This window comes from Musa acuminata, chromosome BXJ3-10, assembly GCF_036884655.1.
Source record: "Musa acuminata AAA Group cultivar baxijiao chromosome BXJ3-10, Cavendish_Baxijiao_AAA, whole genome shotgun sequence".
NCBI lineage: Eukaryota > Viridiplantae > Streptophyta > Magnoliopsida > Zingiberales > Musaceae > Musa > Musa acuminata.
In genome coordinates, this window is record NC_088358.1 from 28,224,747 (window position 1) to 28,245,236 (window position 20,490).

The 20,490-nt window shown below is 38.0% G+C and overlaps 2 protein-coding genes across 2 annotated transcripts; both read right to left on the minus strand.

Annotated features, from left to right (window-relative positions):
• Positions 1 to 301: 301 nt before the first annotated feature.
• On the minus strand, positions 302 to 7,223 carry LOC135651012 (uncharacterized). The gene is made up of 7 exons (XM_065170779.1): positions 6,560 to 7,223; positions 5,288 to 5,326; positions 5,083 to 5,153; positions 2,752 to 2,816; positions 2,556 to 2,645; positions 2,354 to 2,446; positions 302 to 1,024 (listed from the first exon to the last, which is right to left on the minus strand). The coding sequence occupies exons 1-7, from the start codon at positions 6,964 to 6,966 to the stop codon at positions 626 to 628; spliced, it is 1,164 nt and encodes a 387-aa protein (XP_065026851.1). The 5' UTR covers positions 6,967 to 7,223; the 3' UTR covers positions 302 to 625.
• A 1,437-nt stretch (positions 7,224 to 8,660) lies between these two features.
• LOC135651609 (RNA demethylase ALKBH10B-like) lies at positions 8,661 to 17,891 on the minus strand. The gene is made up of 8 exons (XM_065171822.1): positions 16,826 to 17,891; positions 16,260 to 16,385; positions 13,013 to 13,131; positions 12,782 to 12,899; positions 11,639 to 11,758; positions 11,437 to 11,549; positions 11,206 to 11,360; positions 8,661 to 9,657 (listed from the first exon to the last, which is right to left on the minus strand). Exons 1-8 carry the CDS (start codon positions 17,406 to 17,408, stop codon positions 8,913 to 8,915), a joined length of 2,079 nt encoding a protein of 692 aa, XP_065027894.1. The 5' UTR covers positions 17,409 to 17,891; the 3' UTR covers positions 8,661 to 8,912.
• Positions 17,892 to 20,490: the final 2,599 nt, after the last annotated feature.

Here is a 20,490-nt window from a genome sequence, read left to right on the forward strand (position 1 = left end):
CCACTAAAACTACTCCACATCCTAGTAATCCAACTAGAGACAAGCATCCCAACACTATAACAGCTAACGAGTCCTCTTATTACAATTCGTCACGATTCCTATAAGAAATCCATCTTCATATCCATCTATCTCCATATCTATCTCTATCGGGCCTCCCTCTCGGCACCCTCCGAGGATTAATCTTCTTGTCTCCCTCTCAAATAAATAAATATTATATATATATATATATATATATATATATATATATATATATACACACTATATATATATACTATATATAATCATAATTTACAAAGCACAATTTACAATGAAGATGAGTAGCAGATTAATCCAATCATAAGGACTTGAACTGTTTACATGAAAGAAGATACATCACGAGGCATCCCTCCTATGCTCCAGGCGAAATAGCATTACAATAATTAGTATCCTGGCTGATGCATCGACACCAGAAAGGGGACATCAGATGATTTTTCAATCTCCTATGACAACATCATAATCTTCAGCTGGTTAGCGACTGGCTGCATTGAAGTATTATCTTTTCAACAACAATTGGCTAAGACTTGGCGCCGCATCGTCATTTTAGCACTGCTCATCTGAGTCTGCTTGTCTGAGCACGAACAAACTATCAAACTCTGAAGCTCAACCAATCGATCATGTCTTGCATGATCTTATCTCCCTCGGGTTCAATTAGAAGGTCATGTAGGAGCCCGTCGTACAGTTTGATCGACTTATCTGTCGAGGAAGCCAAATCAAATAGCCTTTGCGAACCTCCAGGGTCGGTTAGTGTGTCAGAAGTACCATGGAGAACCATAAAAGGGATGTTAACTTTGTACAGGCTCTGCAGTAGGTAGGTTGACAAGCGTAGGATCTCGCATCTAGTCCTAACTCTAATAGAACCAATGAAAACCAATGGATCAGAGTATTTGGACCTGAGGGCCTCAGGGTCACGGGAAACAGGTGAAACGCCATTAGCAGCACTGAATTGGTACTTTGGGGCTACGAGACAGAAAACAGGGGCCAGAACCTGATACAGGTAATGTAACGATGATCAAAGACCTTCACCATATCTCATCTCAAAATTTTAAAACTAACAAAAAGGTGCAAATAGATAACCATCAGACCTTGACATTTTTATTTTGGTAGTACCATAACAATGAGTAGCCATATAATCTTTAGGACTAAATGTATGTCATATATGATAACTAAAATAACATCTCTTACCAATTCCAATTTGCATCAGAATATCAATTTAAAACACATAAGAATTCCCTGGATCTATATGGTAACAGAAATTATCAAAATAAAAACATAAGAATTATGGCTTATAATTTCCCAGGTCATATTATCATCTTCTACAAACAAAACTCACAACAGTTTTTTTGGAAGTATACTAAAGAAACATTATTCATTGAGACTCTGCACACAAACTTGCATTTGTTATGTGAAATACTACATCTACACCTACAGTCAACCATTATCAAATATTTACCACAAACAAGATGTCCAATAACAATGTATTATCATTTTTTATTTGCTGTTTGCAAGAACATATATAATTTCTTCAACTGGCAGAGGTGAATGAAAGGATATAATCTGCCGATTTTTTCCTAGAAACAAAGCAGCGTATCGAATACCTTAAATTTTTCATAAATGTACTATGATTCAGTGGTTTTAATAGAAAACAAAGATCAATTATACCAATCAAAAGGGAGGTTGAAAAGAATACTCGAGTCAAATTTTTTTTAATATTTTTTTGACCAGATTCTTACTGTTTCCACATACAATGTTTCATATTTTTAATAAGGTAAGGATGCCACAAGCTCAATATTTTGGCTGTCGACTGATGCACCATTTCTTTCTCTTACTCTGAACATACTTGCAGCAGTATCATATCTAAATGCATTCTACACAACCAGCTTTTCTTATTTCAAAGCTACTAATAGAAATTAGTCATAAAAAATATGGCATCAAACAAATATTAACTGGTATGTGTTCTTCATATTGACAAAATAAGTTTATTGTTCTAGTTTTATATGACAGTTTAGAGAAAAGTAACCTATTTTAGGAAAGAAACAGAGTGAACATTCTAGGAACACATGAAACCCAAATGATATTGGAGTCAGGTGGGCAGAGATGATTACTTCTTACAGCATGATCATTATCAGATATAATCACCGAGTCACAAAGTAAGCCCTTAGTAAAAGATTCTTTGACAATGGCTTCCTAAATACTAGAAACCCTATGGTAGTAGCTGCATTAATACCAACATATATAATGTGGTGTCCACGTAGTATATAATCAAGTTGACAATATTTTTTCTAGTAATGTGCAGGTAGATCAAAACAATACTAACCATTACAATTGGATGGGATGGTTGAACATGCACAGCAGGTGATGTCAACAGGATACCTTTAATCCAGCCTTCTACTTTTGGATCACAAGCTGCCTTCAAATATTCATGGTGAAAGAATAGTTCAAAATACATTTAAGTCAATGAGATGATTTTTCCACATAGTCAACACCAACATAATGTCTGACATTTCAACACATCTTACCTTAAGGGCAATAGCTGCACCAGTTGAGTGTCCATAGCAAAAGCAAGGAATCCCAGGATTCTCAGCCAAAACCTTCTCTAGAAATGCTTTCTTTTTTCCACAAAAAAAAAAAGAAAAACAATTGTCAGCCTGCCTTATCATACAGAAAAACAAAACTGCATATAGAAGACATGGCACCATGGTTAAGATATCATACCAAGTCACTAACTGCGTAATCAAGGGAATGAACATATCCATGCAACCCATCACTTCCCCCATGCCCTGAGGAGAAACACAAAACAAAACAAGGTTCAAACCAGAAATATTTTATTAGGCAAAACTTATACAGGGGAACTGTTATTATGAGGCAGTACCTATTTTGGTAGTACATTCATAGCATAATTCCTCTATGATTAGGTAGTACAACTTCAGAAGCCTAAATGGAAAGAGAGACCACTATTTTTGTTCTTTCTACCAGTCACAATATTTTTATCCTTATCAATATAAAATTTAAATCATCATAAAGAAAGGTATGAGGAAAATGAAGTCCATGATAGAATTGTAATATTTAGTTAAAATACATATTAAAGTAAATGCCAAGTGCATGCAAAAGGTGCAGAACATAACAAATATGTTCTGTTTTTAGTAACAGGTTATTGTGAGATTATACACATGCACAAAGAACTCAAGAAGTCATTAACTGACAACCAACATTTATGAACAAAACTAATCAGAACAATCTGCATATCCGATGCGATCCACAAGAGAATTATCACCAACATTAGATTTTTAACTTATTAACACATCTAGGTCATATCATCTATATATTATACAAAATTAAGCAATTATATCAAAAGTACATGTTACACAGTTTTAAGTCCATATCCAATAAGCGATAAGTTATTGAACACTGTAGAATACCAAAATTTATTGACAAGCCTGTGCATAATTTTGCATGAATGCTTCGCAGAAGTTTGACTTGCACTTCAATTTATTTCCATCATTCACAAAGCAAACTCGGCATAACTATCAAATTCAGTAATAATCCTGGCGCAGAAAAGCTGTTTGCTGTCCATCCACATGATGGCTTTACTCTTGCATCAAGAACAAATTTTGCCAGTTCCAATTCAACTAGACCAATAGCATATGATGGCAATTCATCCTACCATGTGATCCTAAAAGGTCTGTTAGCAACACTTCTCAAGGTTCCTTTCCATTAGGCCCGACCACGATTCGGTTTGAACTCGAACCGCACCAACTCGTCGGTTCGCCAATTCCAAACTAAATCGGAACCAACCCTAGGCGGTTCAGTTTTGGTTCCTAGGTTTGGAAAACCAAAACCGGCGATTCAGGAACTGGAACCGGTTTTATTAATTTTAATTATTTTTATTATTCAAAAATAAATTTATGATTTTTTTATATTTTAAAAGCCGGTTTTGGTTTTCGTTCCAAAATCAAGCCTTGCCAGTTCGGTTCCGGTTCCTGGTTTGGGGGAACTGAAACTGCCGATTCCGGAACTGTGGTCAGACCTACTTTCCTTGATTAAGGCCAAACATTAAATCTATGACCATTGATGACTAGTCTATGATGACCACATAAGCAACTCATTGCACGACGGTCTTGCTAATTGAATTATCAGTGGAGGTTAGGCACATGCACCTAACTCATTGCACAAGGCTCCTGTCAATTGTATGATCAGTGGAGGCTAGGTGTATGCATCTTTTACTCTTGCATGCACATAGGCTATCATGATTGAAACCATAAAACCGAGACAGCAGACAAGCAACCTTGCTGTCACACCAGGACCTGCCTCTGATTAACTTGAACACACAAACAATGAGATCAAGAATATATCAGAAACGTGCAAAAGCCATAAGAAATAACAAAATTATTAGCCTTAAATATTGTTCATGTTTAAGTATTCCATACTCCAGTTTATGCCCATTGTCACACTGTTGCTAATATTTCATTCAAAGTATTATCCATTCTCCAAACAAGATCATAACTTCACCAGATTAACTGACCTGACTGTGCCTATCTTGATTTTAATTGGATACAATCTGAGTTGGAGGTGAGATATATTTGTTGATCCCTCTCTGATTTCAGTTGGTTTAGGATAATTGCAAGGACCTAACTGTCACAGTCATTTATCTTAACACTGTAGTTGCCTATGAGATCCAATTATGATGATTCTAGCAATGATGGATTCTGTTCTCAGTGCTGACCATATGACAGGCAGCCATACATGACTAATGAATGAGGGTGATAATAATTGTATCTGACCTCCTTACGTCAACCCTCAAGAAGCTTGTTCCTAATATTTAATTGAGGCCAACAGAAGTAAAATAGGATTGCCATAAGATTCATTTATTTTGTTGACAAGTAAAAGCATCTCATTACTGCAAAGAAAGTCAAGTTTTGCAACAAAAATAACTTGCAACAAGAAACATAGTCTATACAAAAACATGGTAATATTTACAACAATGAATAGCAAAAGCAACCTCAAGGTGAATGCACCAATGAAGAAGAGCCCGGAGGAAGAACTTACCTATCCAATCCATTGCATATGCTTTAAAACCATTCTCATTGAGTTTCTTTGCAAAGTGATCATATCTACCACTGCAAAATTGATAACAACAGCACTTTTAAATAATCATCTCTACCACAGTTGATGCACAAATGCACTTACGCACAAAGATCATAAATAACAAGACAAAGAGTACAACTTAAAGGATTTTGAATTATCACAATACCTGTGCTCATTCAATCCATGCAACAGAACAACCACACCCCTGCATAACAATACATAGTCAATATTTGAAAACAAGAAGTGGTTATCTATCTTTTGGTCAAATTATAGAAATTAACTGAGAACGCTTTTTTACATTAAAATCACAGAAATATGAGTCTAATATATCACCTAGCTAAATTAAACATGAGGCTCCAACAGGCTCTTTATGTCAAGGGCAACATTAAACAGGCCAACTTGAATAGCTCGTACTCTTAAAAAGAAGAGTATGCTCAAAAGAGAGGTAACACATTGAAGTCATATGGAACTGGTGTTGTTAAAATTAGAGTCATTGCAAAAGCCATTGAACCTTCCAGTACCTCTCCTGCTCTATATTAACAAAGCTCTTTGAAACGATTAACATATTGCAGCTAGAAAAGCACCAAACTGATCCATTTGTAGGAATTCAAACGAGACAACATGGAAGAACTTAAGATACAATTTCAACATGCAAATGTTGCTTATTTGATTTGAAATAGACTTTTGCCTCAAACCAAACAAGAATAAAACAAAAAAACCTTGACCATCGCATTCAAAGTAAGATGGGTTTTATATATCCATAAAAGTGTATGCACTTCTTTGTTTTCAGGAGACATCCTACTGATTAAGGCACACTATGTGCAGTCATGATGTTGTGGCTTATAAGCATCTAATGGGAAGATATGAAGATATGTAATCTTCTTGGCACTGATAGCTAGACATAGAGCATGGGTAGAGAAGCATCACTAAACTGTGTATGTACATTAGCAGCTAGAGAAGCATCTATTATAAAACAATCCTAGTTGGGTGGAATTCCAATCGGATCAATGGTTTTTCATCCATGAAAATAAAAATAACTGCAAGGTGAAGCAAGGAGCGTGAATCACAAGAATCAACAACGAAATGCAAGAAATAAAGATGTTCCCGATGTTACTGCCTATCTTCACAGCCCATGATCAAGACTTGTGACCCGAGATTGTCAATCCAACGACATGAGATTTTTTTTGGGGAAAGAAAAATTAGAGAAATGTTGCAAGCTCATTAAAATCAAGAAGCAACCTCCAAAATTAACCCAGACATGAACAAGAACATACAAGAAATGGCATAGATGCCCAATATCCGAACACGACGAGCAAGATTACCTAAAATTTCTACGACATACGAAATCCACATAAAGGAAAAGAAACAGAAAAGATAAATTAGAAAAGAACAAGATTTATCCTCCAGAACATGTGGACTTTGAGAACTCACACCCTACCTCGTCTCCCTGTTTACAGGCGTCCAGGACTGAGTGAAGAGAGTGTCGCCTCTAGTCGTCGTGAACATGGAGAAGTCCCTCCCCCGTTGCCCCTCCTTCCTCGCCTCCACCACCAGCCGCATCGCCAGCGCCCGCCTGCCGGCCGCCTCCTGCTCCCGCTGCCTCCGCGGCACCATCGCGGCAGGCACCCTCACCACCATCCCGCTGTGCCCGCCCTTCCAGCTGCTGGACTCCGGGCGCCCGTCAGCGGGGGTCGGGGCCGACCGCTCCGCCGCCGGCACGAACCTCGGCCGCCATCGGAAGGGAAGGAGGAGGAGGGCGGCGGCCCGGAGGAGGAGAACGAGCCCCCGGAGGACGCGGAGTGAGAAGAGGGCCGTGACGCGGCCGCTCGCACCCGATGTCAGCATCAGCGCCTCGTAGAAATCAACAACAAGAAGGGTAGGGGATGACAAAGCGGGTGGGGTGGAAAAATCGAAGCTTTTATCCCCCAGAAGATTCCAATTCTTTTATTTCTTGATCGGAGAGACGAACCGAGAGTTGTTGGTCCCTAATCTGTAGGGGTTCAAACAACACCAAAAGGAAACGACCGACCGAGGGATGCGGAGAAGGCGTCGACTGATGCTTCGCCTTCGGGTCGCTCTTTTAACGCCGGCGCCGAAGCCAAAGGAACGCCGTGGAGGAAAACCGCCGGTTCGACGTGTGCACGTGCATTATGAAATGTAGGCCACAGAAAGCGAGAGGTCGAACGGGCCCCACAGGACGGGAAGTGAAAGGTATCGGAGTAGGTACCTTTTCGAGGAGTATATGTTGGCGCCGCAGAATTTTTCGGCTCCGGAAAGGGCGTTGCTTTTGTTTGATGGAACGTAGAGCCGGTGGCGGTTAGTGGACCACGTGTCTAGTAGAGGTCGTGTTCGCTTGACACGTGGCTTAATGCGGCGTATGGGCGCCGGGGATTTCTTGTCATCCGGGAGGTCGGTGTGTTCTGTTGAGAAATCTTGAAGTAACGGCTGTGATAAACCATATAAAACAGTATATATCGAATAATTTTTATTGAACATGCCAATATAACAGTGAATACCGTAACGGTTATAAACAATGTAACCTCTTTGTCTCGACGAATCCTTCGACCACCGATAACCAATCAATTTTGGGGATACAAATATAATAGTTTATTAGAAGTCATACACCATTCCTTTGGCCACAGGTTATATTCCCTTGGTTGGCATTTATGGTGTTTCGTCACAAGTCGCCCTTCAAGGATAGATACACACATTCTAATTTTGCCTCCAAGCTCTTTATGTTTTTTACATGATTTGAATGGAGGTGTTGCTTCGAAGTTTTAAGCTTTCAAGGCAAGGGAGAAGAGAAGGCAAAGCTGTGGTATACGGACAACAAATTATCTCAACGGACCTTACCGGTCTATGTTTATATTAAACAACCGTGGTTTGATATATCCTTTTATGCTTCTTTGTTTCCAAAAGCATCGTCTCGTAGCCATTGTTTTTGCACTTGTGGCGTTGTTCTGTCAGACATGCACATGAAACACAAGCTGCATCTGATGTGCACTTAACATCATACCTCCATGGGAGAATGTGTTAGACGGATATTGTCCTAGAGCATGTGACATGGGAGTGTGATTTTGGTAGTCAATCTAGTATAACATTTAGAAGGAACCAAAATAATGGAGGTACTACATCTTGTCAAATATGTAAACAAAACTGGAACAAGTCTATTACATGCGGATTAAGAGCCTAAGTTCCCTCGATGACAACCAAAAGGCACAGATATTGATCTCGAGGGACGAGAATTCATAATGTCAATCTGCCAATTGTTGAGAGAGGAATTGAATTCCTCGTGGTGCAGCAGTCTGGAAACGATAACAGGCACAAGATCTATAAGAAGTGCTGCTGCTGCTCGTGAATAGCATTAATTAAATCCAAATCAAAGGCATCAACTATTGCCCAACTATGTTTAAAGAGCAATAATCAATCAAACAAGCCCTGAAAGCACTCAATTCACTACTGATTTCTGGTAGAATATTTACTCTCCTGAGTCTATGCATCATGGCATCAAAGTCAAGATTGTACTAAAAGAATCCTACTAAGTTTAAGATGCCATCATTTGCTATAAGTCAGTAGTGCAAGTTTAACAGTTGAATATAAAACAAAAAGTCCCAAAAACACTACAAAACTTAAAAGAAAGGTTTGATCAATTCTTAACATGCAAAAAAGGATAAGAGGTGATTTAGTGATTCCTGTGCCGCTCTTTACATTTGCTCCAAAAATACCTTTGCAATTTCCTGACCATCTGGCTGGTGCTCAAAAAGAGCTTTTTTTCTCACCCTCTTCTGTCTCTATTCGTTCATTGACTTGGCAACATTTTCTGTGAGCTTGTTCACAAACTTCTTGGCAACGGCTTGTTGTTCTTCATCAGGGGCAGCATTACCAGCGCTCAAGCATCCATTGTTTTCCAGCTTAGGCCCAGTCAAATCTGTAATACTATTTGGAGAGGTCCTCGGAGAGATCTTTGGAGAAGCATCATTGTTACAACTTGGTTTCTCCACCCCATTGCTCTCAGGTGATGCAAATGTATGTGGAGTATAGCTAGCTGCAACCGAGATTGGAGCCACTGAAAATTGTTGAGATGGAGGCAAATGAACAGATCCAGGGGGAAGGAACACTCCAGTGCCAGGAACAGGGACTTGAGGAGCTGTGTGCCTAGGAGGAGCTGCCACCGTCCATCCAGCCGTTGTAGGTGCCATCATAGTAGGTGTAGGGTAAGGCACAGCGGTAGAAGCTACCACAGGAGGTGTCACAAACACCGGTTGGGCTCCATTTGGAGGTGGCATGTTTTGAGAATGGAATGGCAGCGCTTGTAGGACTCCAGTAGTGGGGATGTCTCCATAGTACTTACGACCTGATGGATGACGGTAGAAATTTGGTGACCTAACTGATGATAGGCCTGAGGCAGGATGTACAGTTGGTAGAGTATTCTTTGGTCGGGATTTTCCAAATGTTAAAAGGAATCGCTGCTTGCGGAGGGCAGGGATAGCACGTTTGGCTAGATCTGCACTTTTCCCTTGCATCACGAGAAGAGCCCTGGAATGCCAATAAATATAAAACAAAAAAAGGTTATGACATATCAAAGAAGTGTTTTATTGTATCATAATTCAACCACAACAATCCTACCTGCAATTATGACCTGTTTTGGCCTTTTCAGAAATGTGTTCTAGTTCTATGATATTTATTTTTTCTTTTGAGTAATGGAGATGAGATGTTTGCAAAAAAAAATCTTTTTTAGTTAAAGTAAGCAGCAAATGAAAAAGATTTAAGTAACTTTACTGGTATAGAATGAAATTTGATTTGAGAATAATATAGGAATATCAAAACAATAATATCCGTCTGGTATTCAATATGGTATACCAAGATCAATTGTATCGATTATTTCTTAAAGTGATCTAGAACATAGCTTCATGCATGATCGCTTTTTACACCATTCAATGTGTCAAATGAATAAAAAAGATATATCCAAATAATGTGAATATTAGTTTTTAGATAATGTTTAATGGGGCAAATCTTCAAAGCCTCGATGATGATTTGATATGATAGGATTGATATCTCAGTCTCCTGATAGGATATGGCTCAGCTCAACATTGATTTTTAGCATTATTAGTTGCTTCCAACTTATAAATAGTTAAAATGCAATAGCAATAGATGTTCTCTTTTGTAAACCTAGAAATATAATTTAATGAAGTCAATAAGACAATCACACGGCTTCTTTGCAGTTTAAGGATTTGGTGTATGAAAAGAACCTTTATGCTATTTCAAAGTGTCATATGACTGCTAAGATTGCAATTTAGTTTCAAGGTGAGTTATTGTTAAGGGACATAAAATATCAGTTTATAATGATCAAGAGTTGTCTAGGGGAGGAATCGTTCAATTATCAGTTCTGAGCAGAAATGAAGATTTCCACTATTTTAAGGTTCTTTGTAGTTTTCAAGTCATGACAACTTTTGAAAGTCAGATCCAGTAGTTGATGATAGTCGAAAGAGGATGGTAATTGGTAGTTTACGAGGTGTTTGTCTCATATGGAGAATTGTTTAAAGAAGATATTCTGTAAAGTGAAGAAACACAACTCAAAGGTTGCACTTATTAATAACCAGGTTACCAGCTTGCCTCGTAAGTTATACCCAGTTCTGGTTCTATCATGAGTGCTCATTGTTGAGTCATCAAGTTTGAATTTGTCGTGTTCATTGTCAAATAAATTGAGTTATGAACTCACTAACAGTGGATTGCATAGGACTAAAAATAATATCATTTTCAAAAATTTCAAGAGACTACTAGAATAGACAAAAATTTCCTGCTAATAGTGAAATGTTTCAATCATTCGTAACTACTGTTCCAACTCATTGATACCAAAGTACTAAAGATTTTGACTCTCCTTTTTTGATATTTTATGTAAACTGATTCAGTATTTTTTTTATTTTAATTCTCAACAGACTTTACACACCTAAACAGGAGAAACAATGAAATAGTTGATTAATCAAAAGCAAATAAAAAAAACAAACTAAATCACCTACTAATCATTTCTCAGATTGAAACTTGAAGAAACAAGTACAATGAGAATTCTGGTGAAAGAAACCATACCCTGCAGTGAGAGAGAGCTTCAGAGAACCATTGTAGTCTCCCCTGTGATCTGATTCTACTGCTCGGCCATATACGATATCGCACTCGGTCAATAATAAGTTACAGACAGGCCTTCCATACCAAGGAGGCCAAGTTCGAGGTTGTGAATGGTCCCCCTTTACAGAAGCACCCCATGTTAGCTCGCATTTAAACAAGTTTCCAGAGCATCACAAATGTATAAAATTTCCTCACCTCATTAAAGAAGTCAATAATGCAATAATCAGGTTTAACTGGCAAAACTTGTAGCTGAACCAAGTTATCAAACACATCCTGTAGTAAGCTAGGAATGGCCTCTACCCTTCTTTCTGAAAGTTTTGCATTCAACATAAAGAGGATTTTATATTTCATCTAAAGGAAAACAATACAATTTTTTTGTCATCAAGGCAGACTTTACCTCCAGAGGTCACAGTTGTGTTTTCATCTTCTGCAGGTCCCTCACTAATGGGAATGCCAAACTGAAGCATTTCCCTTCCATGCCCCCTCATTGGCCTTTTCAGTATTGCAAGTGTTTGTCCTGCTTTTCATTTTTGCAAGTGTAAAATGTAGCAGCTAACAAAATCTGGAATTATTTCAAAAAACTACTTGAAGCATTAAAAAATTTCAGGTTTTTTGGGAAAAAAATCTTTAACAAGGTATGAGTATTTGTATTATACTTCCTTATCGAGAAAAGATTGTCATGTTTGTCACCACAATGGACAACTACCTAAAAATCTAAAATTTGTAATATAATTCAGACAACAAAAGAATTGTCTATATGAAATGGAAAAAAAATTGGTCCTCATACTATGGGAGATAGTTCCGCTGGCTAACAAATCCAAGGAAACCCCAACAAACATGTTCCATATAACCTTTTCTACAAAATGTCCAGTAGGCATCTTTCCAATTCCTGTTGCAAAAAATATCTAAATACTGTCTGAAAACCATAGATCTGTTAATCTATTATGAATATACAATGTCAAGAGCAAGCTTCTCTAAATTGATCTCTAGGCCTTTATGTCTGATGATTGTCAGTCCATAACATTTGATTGTAAAATTTGTGTTAGACAATCTTTAATGCGTTAAATGAGACAATATTGCAGCAATAAATAAAGTAGGCACCATGTTTTTCAAATCCATCATTTAAGCATGATGAGCAGAAACCAATGATATCAGCTTATATCCTTGAAATGCAAATTTAGTTAAATATATATATGCTCATAGTATAGCATTGTTTTGATTCTTAGTAAAAAAGGCAGGAAAAATAAGTGTAGCATCCTTCAAAATTTGTATTGCAAGACAAGTTTCACAGGATTAGTTCACACTCTCGCAAAAATCATATAGAAATCATTCCCTTTAGTCCTAAGATTATATTATTATCCAGGAAAGAAAAGCTCTGATCAGTTATATGCTATTATTTTAAGAACTTGATTATTATATAAAAGCATACATTTGTAAATAAATCCCAAATCAAGATATTAAAATTATAGTGTAAATACATCCGAGAAGATTATTGTCTCATCCTTCAAGACATAAGGAAACAGGTAATTGGTTAGCTTGCCTGGGAGTTCTCCTCTATGACCAGCAGCTCTCATTTCATTGGCTAGTGAAACAAGTCTGGTGATCTCTGAGCTATCCAGCAAATCTTCATAAAGCTTCAGTCCTTCAACAACATTAACCTACAAGATTTTGTTTTCTGGTTTAATTTCTTGGTTGAACCATAATGCTAAATGACATTTTTTTCATTTACATGAAGCTCTTGAACATTTCTTATTCATATATAAGATCATACCATCATGCCATCACTTATTTCTTTGGCCAAAAATTCCTTTGGCATTGAAATGGCTTTCTGATTTTCATCTTGATTTGAAGTAATATCTGAATCACCATTGACAGAACCATTGCAAGTTCCTAAAAAAGTAAAATGTCAAAAAAATAATTCTATTTTAAATTCTCCATCTATTGAAAACTAAAACGATAACGACAATTTAAAGAAGGAAAAAACACTGATGAACATGATGGTAATTGGCAAACAAATATAGACTAGAGAAAATTAGCACTAAAATACATGGTGTTCTTGATAAAAATCAGAGAGAAAATAATAAATTAAAATTCGTAATAATTTTGTCATTTTATTTTTGAATTATTTTTCAGTTGATTTCAATAGCTTAAATCCAGTTCAACCAATCTTGTTGATTGCGGTCATATCATCTCGTGCCGGTATTGACACCAACCTTATGATCTATGGCCGAAATAGAGGATCAAACCTCATTAATGTTATTCAAACTATAGATACGAATTGATTAAAGGCAAAGGAAATTCATAGCATTCCTACTCCCAGATTCTTTTAAAAAAATCACAAAATGACAATATAAATTTATTCTATAGCTTTTAAATCTTCAATGATCATTATTGTTGACCCAATTAGAAGCATAATTAATTAGCAGTACCAAAATATCTTGTCTTCTTCCAGAGATCTGGCTGCATAGTTGATCCTCCATGTCCTGCATTGACAGAGACCCATGCATTTCTACCGAACTATCTTACCTACTTGCAAGAGAAGCAAAGTGACCCAAAATGTACCATTGTCTGAACTAACAAATAAGCTAATCCTACAATGCCTAGCATAAAGCTAGGTGGCATACCCCTCACAACAACCCGAAATGTACCACATTCTAGGTAACTATAGTCCATCTATTGACAATAGATATAATTTTCATGCTGCTCTCTTCAGATGGAAGGCCTTCCGTATTCTGCTAATAACTCCATTGCTACCTTGGTTTATTTTTTGGATTCCTAAACTTCTTCTAGATCTTCAAAATCTCTTAATGATAAGTTATCAAACTTCTATACCCTTTACGTTTCTTCTTTGAGCTTCAAAAATCAGACCATATTTCTTCTATACACTTCACAAATCACAAGTTTGATGAAAACAATTTTGATTCGATTTATATGTCCTTCATCCTTGCATGATATACATCGTTCTCTCTGTCATGTGTGAACCTACAGGCTGTAATAAAGATGTGACAAAAGTTCACAATGTAAGCAAACAGAAGTTTTTTGAAAAAGGGAAAGTTTGAACACTGTTTTCTCTATCAGATATTTGAAACAGTTTGACAAGGTAAGAAAGACAATTAAAGAGAAACATGTATCTTTTCTTCCAGCAGATTAGTATTGTCAACAGAAAAGAGATAAATAAGACAACTGTAGTCAAGGAAAAGGAGAGGCAAAATAAAAATGTAAGCAATAGAAGCATTAAAGAAGATCTCCAACCAAGAATACATCATTTTCGTAATCTACATGTCAATAAAGCATGTCTTCCTTAACCATACATCAAACAAAATCTAAGTAGACCATGACAAGGCTTTGTAAAAAGAAAAAGATAGTTGAACCTCTAAACAATCAAGACTTAGTTTAAGACTCAATTATATCCCACTTCAATATGAAAAAACAAATATCAATTTTAATCCTTCCAAATAGACTTTCATCCTTACATTAACCTGAAACCTTTGTGGGCTCATAAGACAAGCAAATCTGACAATAAAAACTGGGAAAAAGCAACCAAAACCCCTTCCAGACTAAGGTAAACCCTAATGAACTCAGGTTGCACCAAAATGTTTTCCCTATCTGCGATCAAATTCCCATGACTCTTCAATTAAGAATAAGGATTCAAGAACCAGGGATTGATGAAAACTAACATGGAGGTCCCCATTGTTTGGTGGGTGAACCAATAGATCGGCATTATTTGCCCTTCAAATTCTCCCACTAGGGCCTTGAAATTTGCAGTAAGAAAAAAATTGAAAATTTTACCATTATTTTACCAATTAGATGCTCAGTATACACTATTTTCATGTTTCTCCTTGCATAGCATATCATCAGCTTTTACCATTCTTGCAACATCTTGTTTCTTCACAATGGAATCCTCATGAGGCCAAACAATCTTCAACATTTATGATGTAGCAATAGTTTGTGTGCCTCTTCTGAATCCTTCATTGTCTAAATCTTCTTCAAGATTTGAAATCGAATTAACATATTATACACAAGACCAATAGGCATCAATATGATTATGTTGATATGTTTATCTCCGCATTCCTTTTCTCAAATACATTTACTGTTTTATCCATCTACAAATTGCTTACTATTTTAAGGATTGTCATAACAAAAGGTTGCATGGATGGCAAATAGAGGAGACTCAAGAAAATTCCATGTTAAAGAAAACAGAAATTTAATAGGAGGAATGGCAAAGAAAAGGGAGAAGAAAATGGAGAGAGGACATTAAACAAGAGAATAAAAGGTTGCATGGACAACAAATAAAGGAGACTCAAGAAAATTCCATGTTAACAAAAACAGACGTTTAACAGGAGGAATGGCAAACAAAAGGGAGAAGAAAATGGAGAGAAAAAGGCATTAAACAAGAGAATAAAGGCTAATGATAAGAAAAAATCTAATCATTAATAAACCATTATCTACAATTAAATTGTTCTACTTAATCACCTTTCTATATACGAAGGCCAGGCAAAAATCAGTTTAACCTTAATTTTAAAAATCTTAAAAATCCAAAAGACAATCCAACCATGACTGTCCTACAACTCAGTTACATTCTATATAGAACTCTAAAAATATGCATATCAGTGTCAACTATTTTTTTTCTTGATAACTAATATTTAAAAACAACATTCAAACAATAAACAAATCACTCTATATAATACTGAGTATTGCTTAAGGACAAAGACATAAAACCCGAAATGAACCAAGAACATTCCCATGGTAAAAGAAATTGAACTAGTCTACATTAACATGCAATACAATAGTTTCCATGTCTTTAATTTTGTTGTCATTTTGCAAAATACCCATGCAAGTCCAACGAAGGAAGATTTGATGCCTTTTACTTTATCAAAATGCATGAAAACCAGAACATTAGAAAAAAGCATTAAAAATTTTTAAAAATTCTAGAGCCGTTCTAGTAAAGTCATCATCGTTATCATGTCCTTGACTGCAGTCAAACAAAAATAAGCTATTACAGAATAGCAAAAGCATACCTCTACAATCTAAGGCTTGGCTATCTCCTACTACAGCAGGTTCTGACTCATCAGGGTTTGTCTCAACGGGGTTTCCTCCGTCCTTTAGGCTGCAATATGACTTCGAGCTGGGTACATCGCATATTCCTGAATGTATTTAATTGCATAATCTGAAACTATCAGAACATATCTTGGAATTATTAAAAATATAATCACAGTTGTACTTAACTCTGTTTATCTATGGAAACTTCATATTCTTATGTAATGTATGTCTTATTGAAGGACAGATAGCAAGGGGAAACATTGATATGCCCAGATTCGTTCTTACAAATTTAAAAAATGTAAAGTTCTTATCAATACTATGACATGGAAACCATGAGTTAATGAGATCAAAATTGGTAAATCATCTTATCCATTGTTGTTAAACTAATAATGTAACTTGGCAATGCATCCACAGAATATCCCATTTCAGTTATGCTATTGTTTATGACAAATGTAAGGTCTTTAATTTCCATAATATGTGGTACTGCCATAAATAAAATATATCCTGTAGCGTCAGAGACTTGAGAAACAAAATCAACGCTTACCATCACTCTCAGCTTGAGTTGGTGAATCCTTCGCCTCTGATGTTTGGGCATCACTCTTTTGGGTCGGGTCATTGTATGTTTCCGGCTTATCCTCCCTCCCATCGGCGATCCCACCGTCAGATGTAGCTGCACCAGGTGCAGGCGATCCATGGCTATCTCGAACTCCATTGGATCGATGTCCATACCTATGCCCAAATCCGGACTTTCTCCCGTCCTTCTCTTTTGGGCCATAGGAATGCCTCTGCAGGTTCTGCTGCCGCTGCCTCCATTCCACCTGTTGCAGTGCGTACATTGCGTCGGCCACCGGGAAGTACTGCTGCAGATGGAGGATGGGCGTCCAGTGGAATCGCCGCTGGTGGATGCAGCCCGCAAGATGGTCGTACTCTCCGGGTTCCCCGACGACCCTGAGGTGATGGATCAGCAGATCGATGATCGCATTGGCCGCCGCGAATTCTCCCCTCAACCACGAGATAAATCCGTCCCTCTCATCAACATACCACTGCCGCGGCGCCTCCCCGGCACCACCGCCCATCGGGAACTGCATTGGCTCCGACTCCACCACCGCGTTACCAGACGCCGCCATCGCCACGGCCTCTAAATCAGATGCATAATCCCAGATCCAATTCCTATCACCTCAGAATCCCTTAAAGAATCGAACGATGGAGGTCCCAAGAGACCCAAAAATCAAACACAAGCACCGATCCTCGGATCAGCCAGATCGGGACCAGATAATGCAGCTAAAAGAAACCAGATCTTGAGACGCAGTCTAGCGAACGAACGCGGAAAACAAGAGAAAGAACAAGAGATCAGATTTAGATTTGCGAGTCGGCGGCCATTGGAACGAGGGGAGAGGAGCAGGGTCGGAAAACAAAGATTCAAGGAATAATCTGTGTTCGGAGAAGAGATCTGGACGATGCGAGGAAGAGGGAGGCTATTAGGGTTTTGCGGGCGAAGGTGAAACAGAGGTGGCTTGTGGCGCACGCTTAGTTGCTTCTTCTTTCTCTCTCTCTCTCTCTCTCTCTCTCTCTCTTCGTGCTTCCCTCCGCGCTCCACTTATGGGAGAGGGGAAAGAGGACTCCGGATCCTGGAGGGAAGGTTCGTCTGGGTAGTCGGCTCACGCATTGGGCCACTAACCCAAAACCAAAATTAAAATTAAAATACTAAGATAAAATGTTACATTCGATTCCTAACGCTGAATCAATTCCCCTGATTTTTCTATTAATTCTTCTACCAAGGAGTTAGACTCATGTCACCCCTGAAATGTTTCAGGAGCGACGGAGTCTCTCGAAAGTGGATCCGCCAATGCGAGGCGGTTTTCATGGGCGAGTTTAGTGGGACCCAAACAAACTGGTGAAATGTGATCCCGCCACTTGCCGGTCGCCCCGACCGCCCACCAATCAAAAGGGAACCGGGTGGGGGATCCTGACCGGGTTCACGTTTCGCAACGATTTCACGGTTCTTGATTTGCCGCACGTGGTGTGCTTGAACGGGTCAGGGTCAATGGTCCCCTGTTCTTCGGTGGGGTTGGTGATGCGCCCGCGGTTCCTTGGACCGGAGGGACGAATGGTCGTGTTGCCTACTTGATGATCCAAGCACGATAAAAAGTTTGAAGACCCAGAAGCTTCTCGAGAACTACCGGCTTCGTCGAAGGTAAATACGATCGAGGATGAGAATGCCTCGTGTAGCGCGGATGGTGGATGGGTCGGATGCTTAATTGGATGTCTCCTCATCTCCGATTCCAATCATGTAATTGGTAATTGTATATTGGCCATCGGATCCATCGACTACGAAGCCACGAGTGGGGACGCTGCCGACGGGATCGTATCCTTCGTCCTAACTACTATGTACGTGTGGTTGTCTCGCCTTTGGCTTGTGTGGACCAATTTGGTGAAAGAGTCGACGCCATTGAAAGAACGTTACTGTGCGAATGTCGTCGATCTGATAAAAACAAAATAAACAAGGCTAAATCAAAACATATATGCCACATCCAATTGATCGCCATTGAAAGAACGTTACTGCGTGAATGTCATCGGCCTGATCAAAACAAAATAAACAAGGCTAAATCATGCTACTGCAAAACATATAGGCCGCATCCAATTGACCATGTTAAGTTTTAAGAACTGACATGGGAGGATGAAACAAGTATCAATAGCTTCCTAATCTCATTTTACCAAATGACGATAATATATTATTCTTATTAGATGATGTGGCAACTGACCCAGAGTCAATTACATAGTAAGATCACTCAATTAATCATTACTCTTATGTTTTTCAGGTTGGATGCTAAATTATCTCATTTTTGTACCGAGGAAGCACATAATCATTCTATGCATGGTCTCAATCTACACTATAAAAAGGTTTCGATTGTAGTCTCCAATTCTACCGTTGTCTAACCCAACGCTATGTTAACACCCTAAAGACTTATCGAATCACTAGTCGAGGGGACACTTTGGTTCTGGACCATAGAATTCAATGAGTCACATTACTCTTAGTTTATCTCGCTTGGTTTCGAGGCTTAATCAGTAGATTCAATAAAGAACTCCTTGCATGTTTAATTATAATAAATGAACCAATATTTGAAAAAGATATAATGAGAATTTCAATAATTAAATGGGGGAAGCATTAGTCGACCTCACCTTGATCATCATTCATCTAGAAAATCTAGGAAGAATTAATTTTAGCGAGTTTTTATCTCGGATGAAAGTGTCGATCCGATGAAGCGCATTATAGCTTTTTATACTCAGATATCTTCATATGGCATCTCGGATACTATAATGTGTCACATCTTCCCAACCACATTAAGAGATTCAGCACGGGAATAATACACTCATTTAAAGTCATTTTCCATTTTCTCTTTGCTCAACTAACGAGGGAGTTCGTGCTGTACTTCATCAGGAACATAAACCATCAACAACTAGTGGCAACACTCCTCAGTCTCAAATATGGGGAGAAAGAGATGCTCGTAAACTTTATCGCTCAATTCAAAAATGAGATTCTAGGTATAACAAATGCCCATCCATTACTTGTTATATAAACATTTATGATGGGGATTAAGCCCTATTGTTTTTTTTTTATCAGTTGATAGAGAGATCATCAATGACGATTGTACCTAAGGTACTCTAAAAGTCCAATTAATACATTATCATCAAGATAATGGTCTCGAGCAAGCATGAAGAGTCACGCAAAGGTCGAAGCAAGAGCAACCATAATCAACCCCAATCCTAAGATCACCTCGATATAGGAGAAATGAATGACCCAGGATACCTTACCTGAGATCCGAGTTGACCAATCTTAAATATGATTAGAACTAAAATTTTCTTATAGATAACAAAGAAATGGCTCTTACGGGATCCTCACCCAATGAAGAACCCATTGACAAAAAAAAGATATATCTAAGTATTATCAATTCTACCAATATTATGCTCATGGCACTGAAGATTGTTATAACTTAAAAAAGCATATTAAAGAGTTCATACTTTAAGAATACCTCCGGTGGTTTGTTCAAAAGCACAAAAACCCTTATTAGAAGTGGAAGAGGTGGTGGGACAACTATTTAGCCTATAAGGCTTATGCTTGAACTACTATTAAAAAGCGCTTAATAATAAAGGGTGACTCGAAGATAACTTTCAAAGAGGATTAAGCAAAGTACCTTAACCCAAATCACA

Coding starts and splice junctions, on each gene's coding strand:
- LOC135651012 (XM_065170779.1), bottom strand. CDS start 6,966: ATGCTGACATCGGGTGCGAGCGGCCGCGTCACGGCCCTCTTCTCACTC. Junction 5,154..5,287: donor CATGGATTGAATGAGCACAG/GTATTGTGATAA, acceptor TCAATTTTGCAG/TGGTAGATATGATCACTTTG. Junction 1,025..2,353: donor CATCCCATCCAATTGTAATG/GTTAGTATTGTT, acceptor TACCTGTATCAG/GTTCTGGCCCCTGTTTTCTG.
- LOC135651609 (XM_065171822.1), bottom strand. CDS start 17,408: ATGGCGGCGTCTGGTAACGCGGTGGTGGAGTCGGAGCCAATGCAGTTC. Junction 13,132..16,259: donor CCAAGCCTTAGATTGTAGAG/GTATGCTTTTGC, acceptor TTACTTTTTTAG/GAACTTGCAATGGTTCTGTC. Junction 12,900..13,012: donor AAATAAGTGATGGCATGATG/GTATGATCTTAT, acceptor AAAATCTTGTAG/GTTAATGTTGTTGAAGGACT.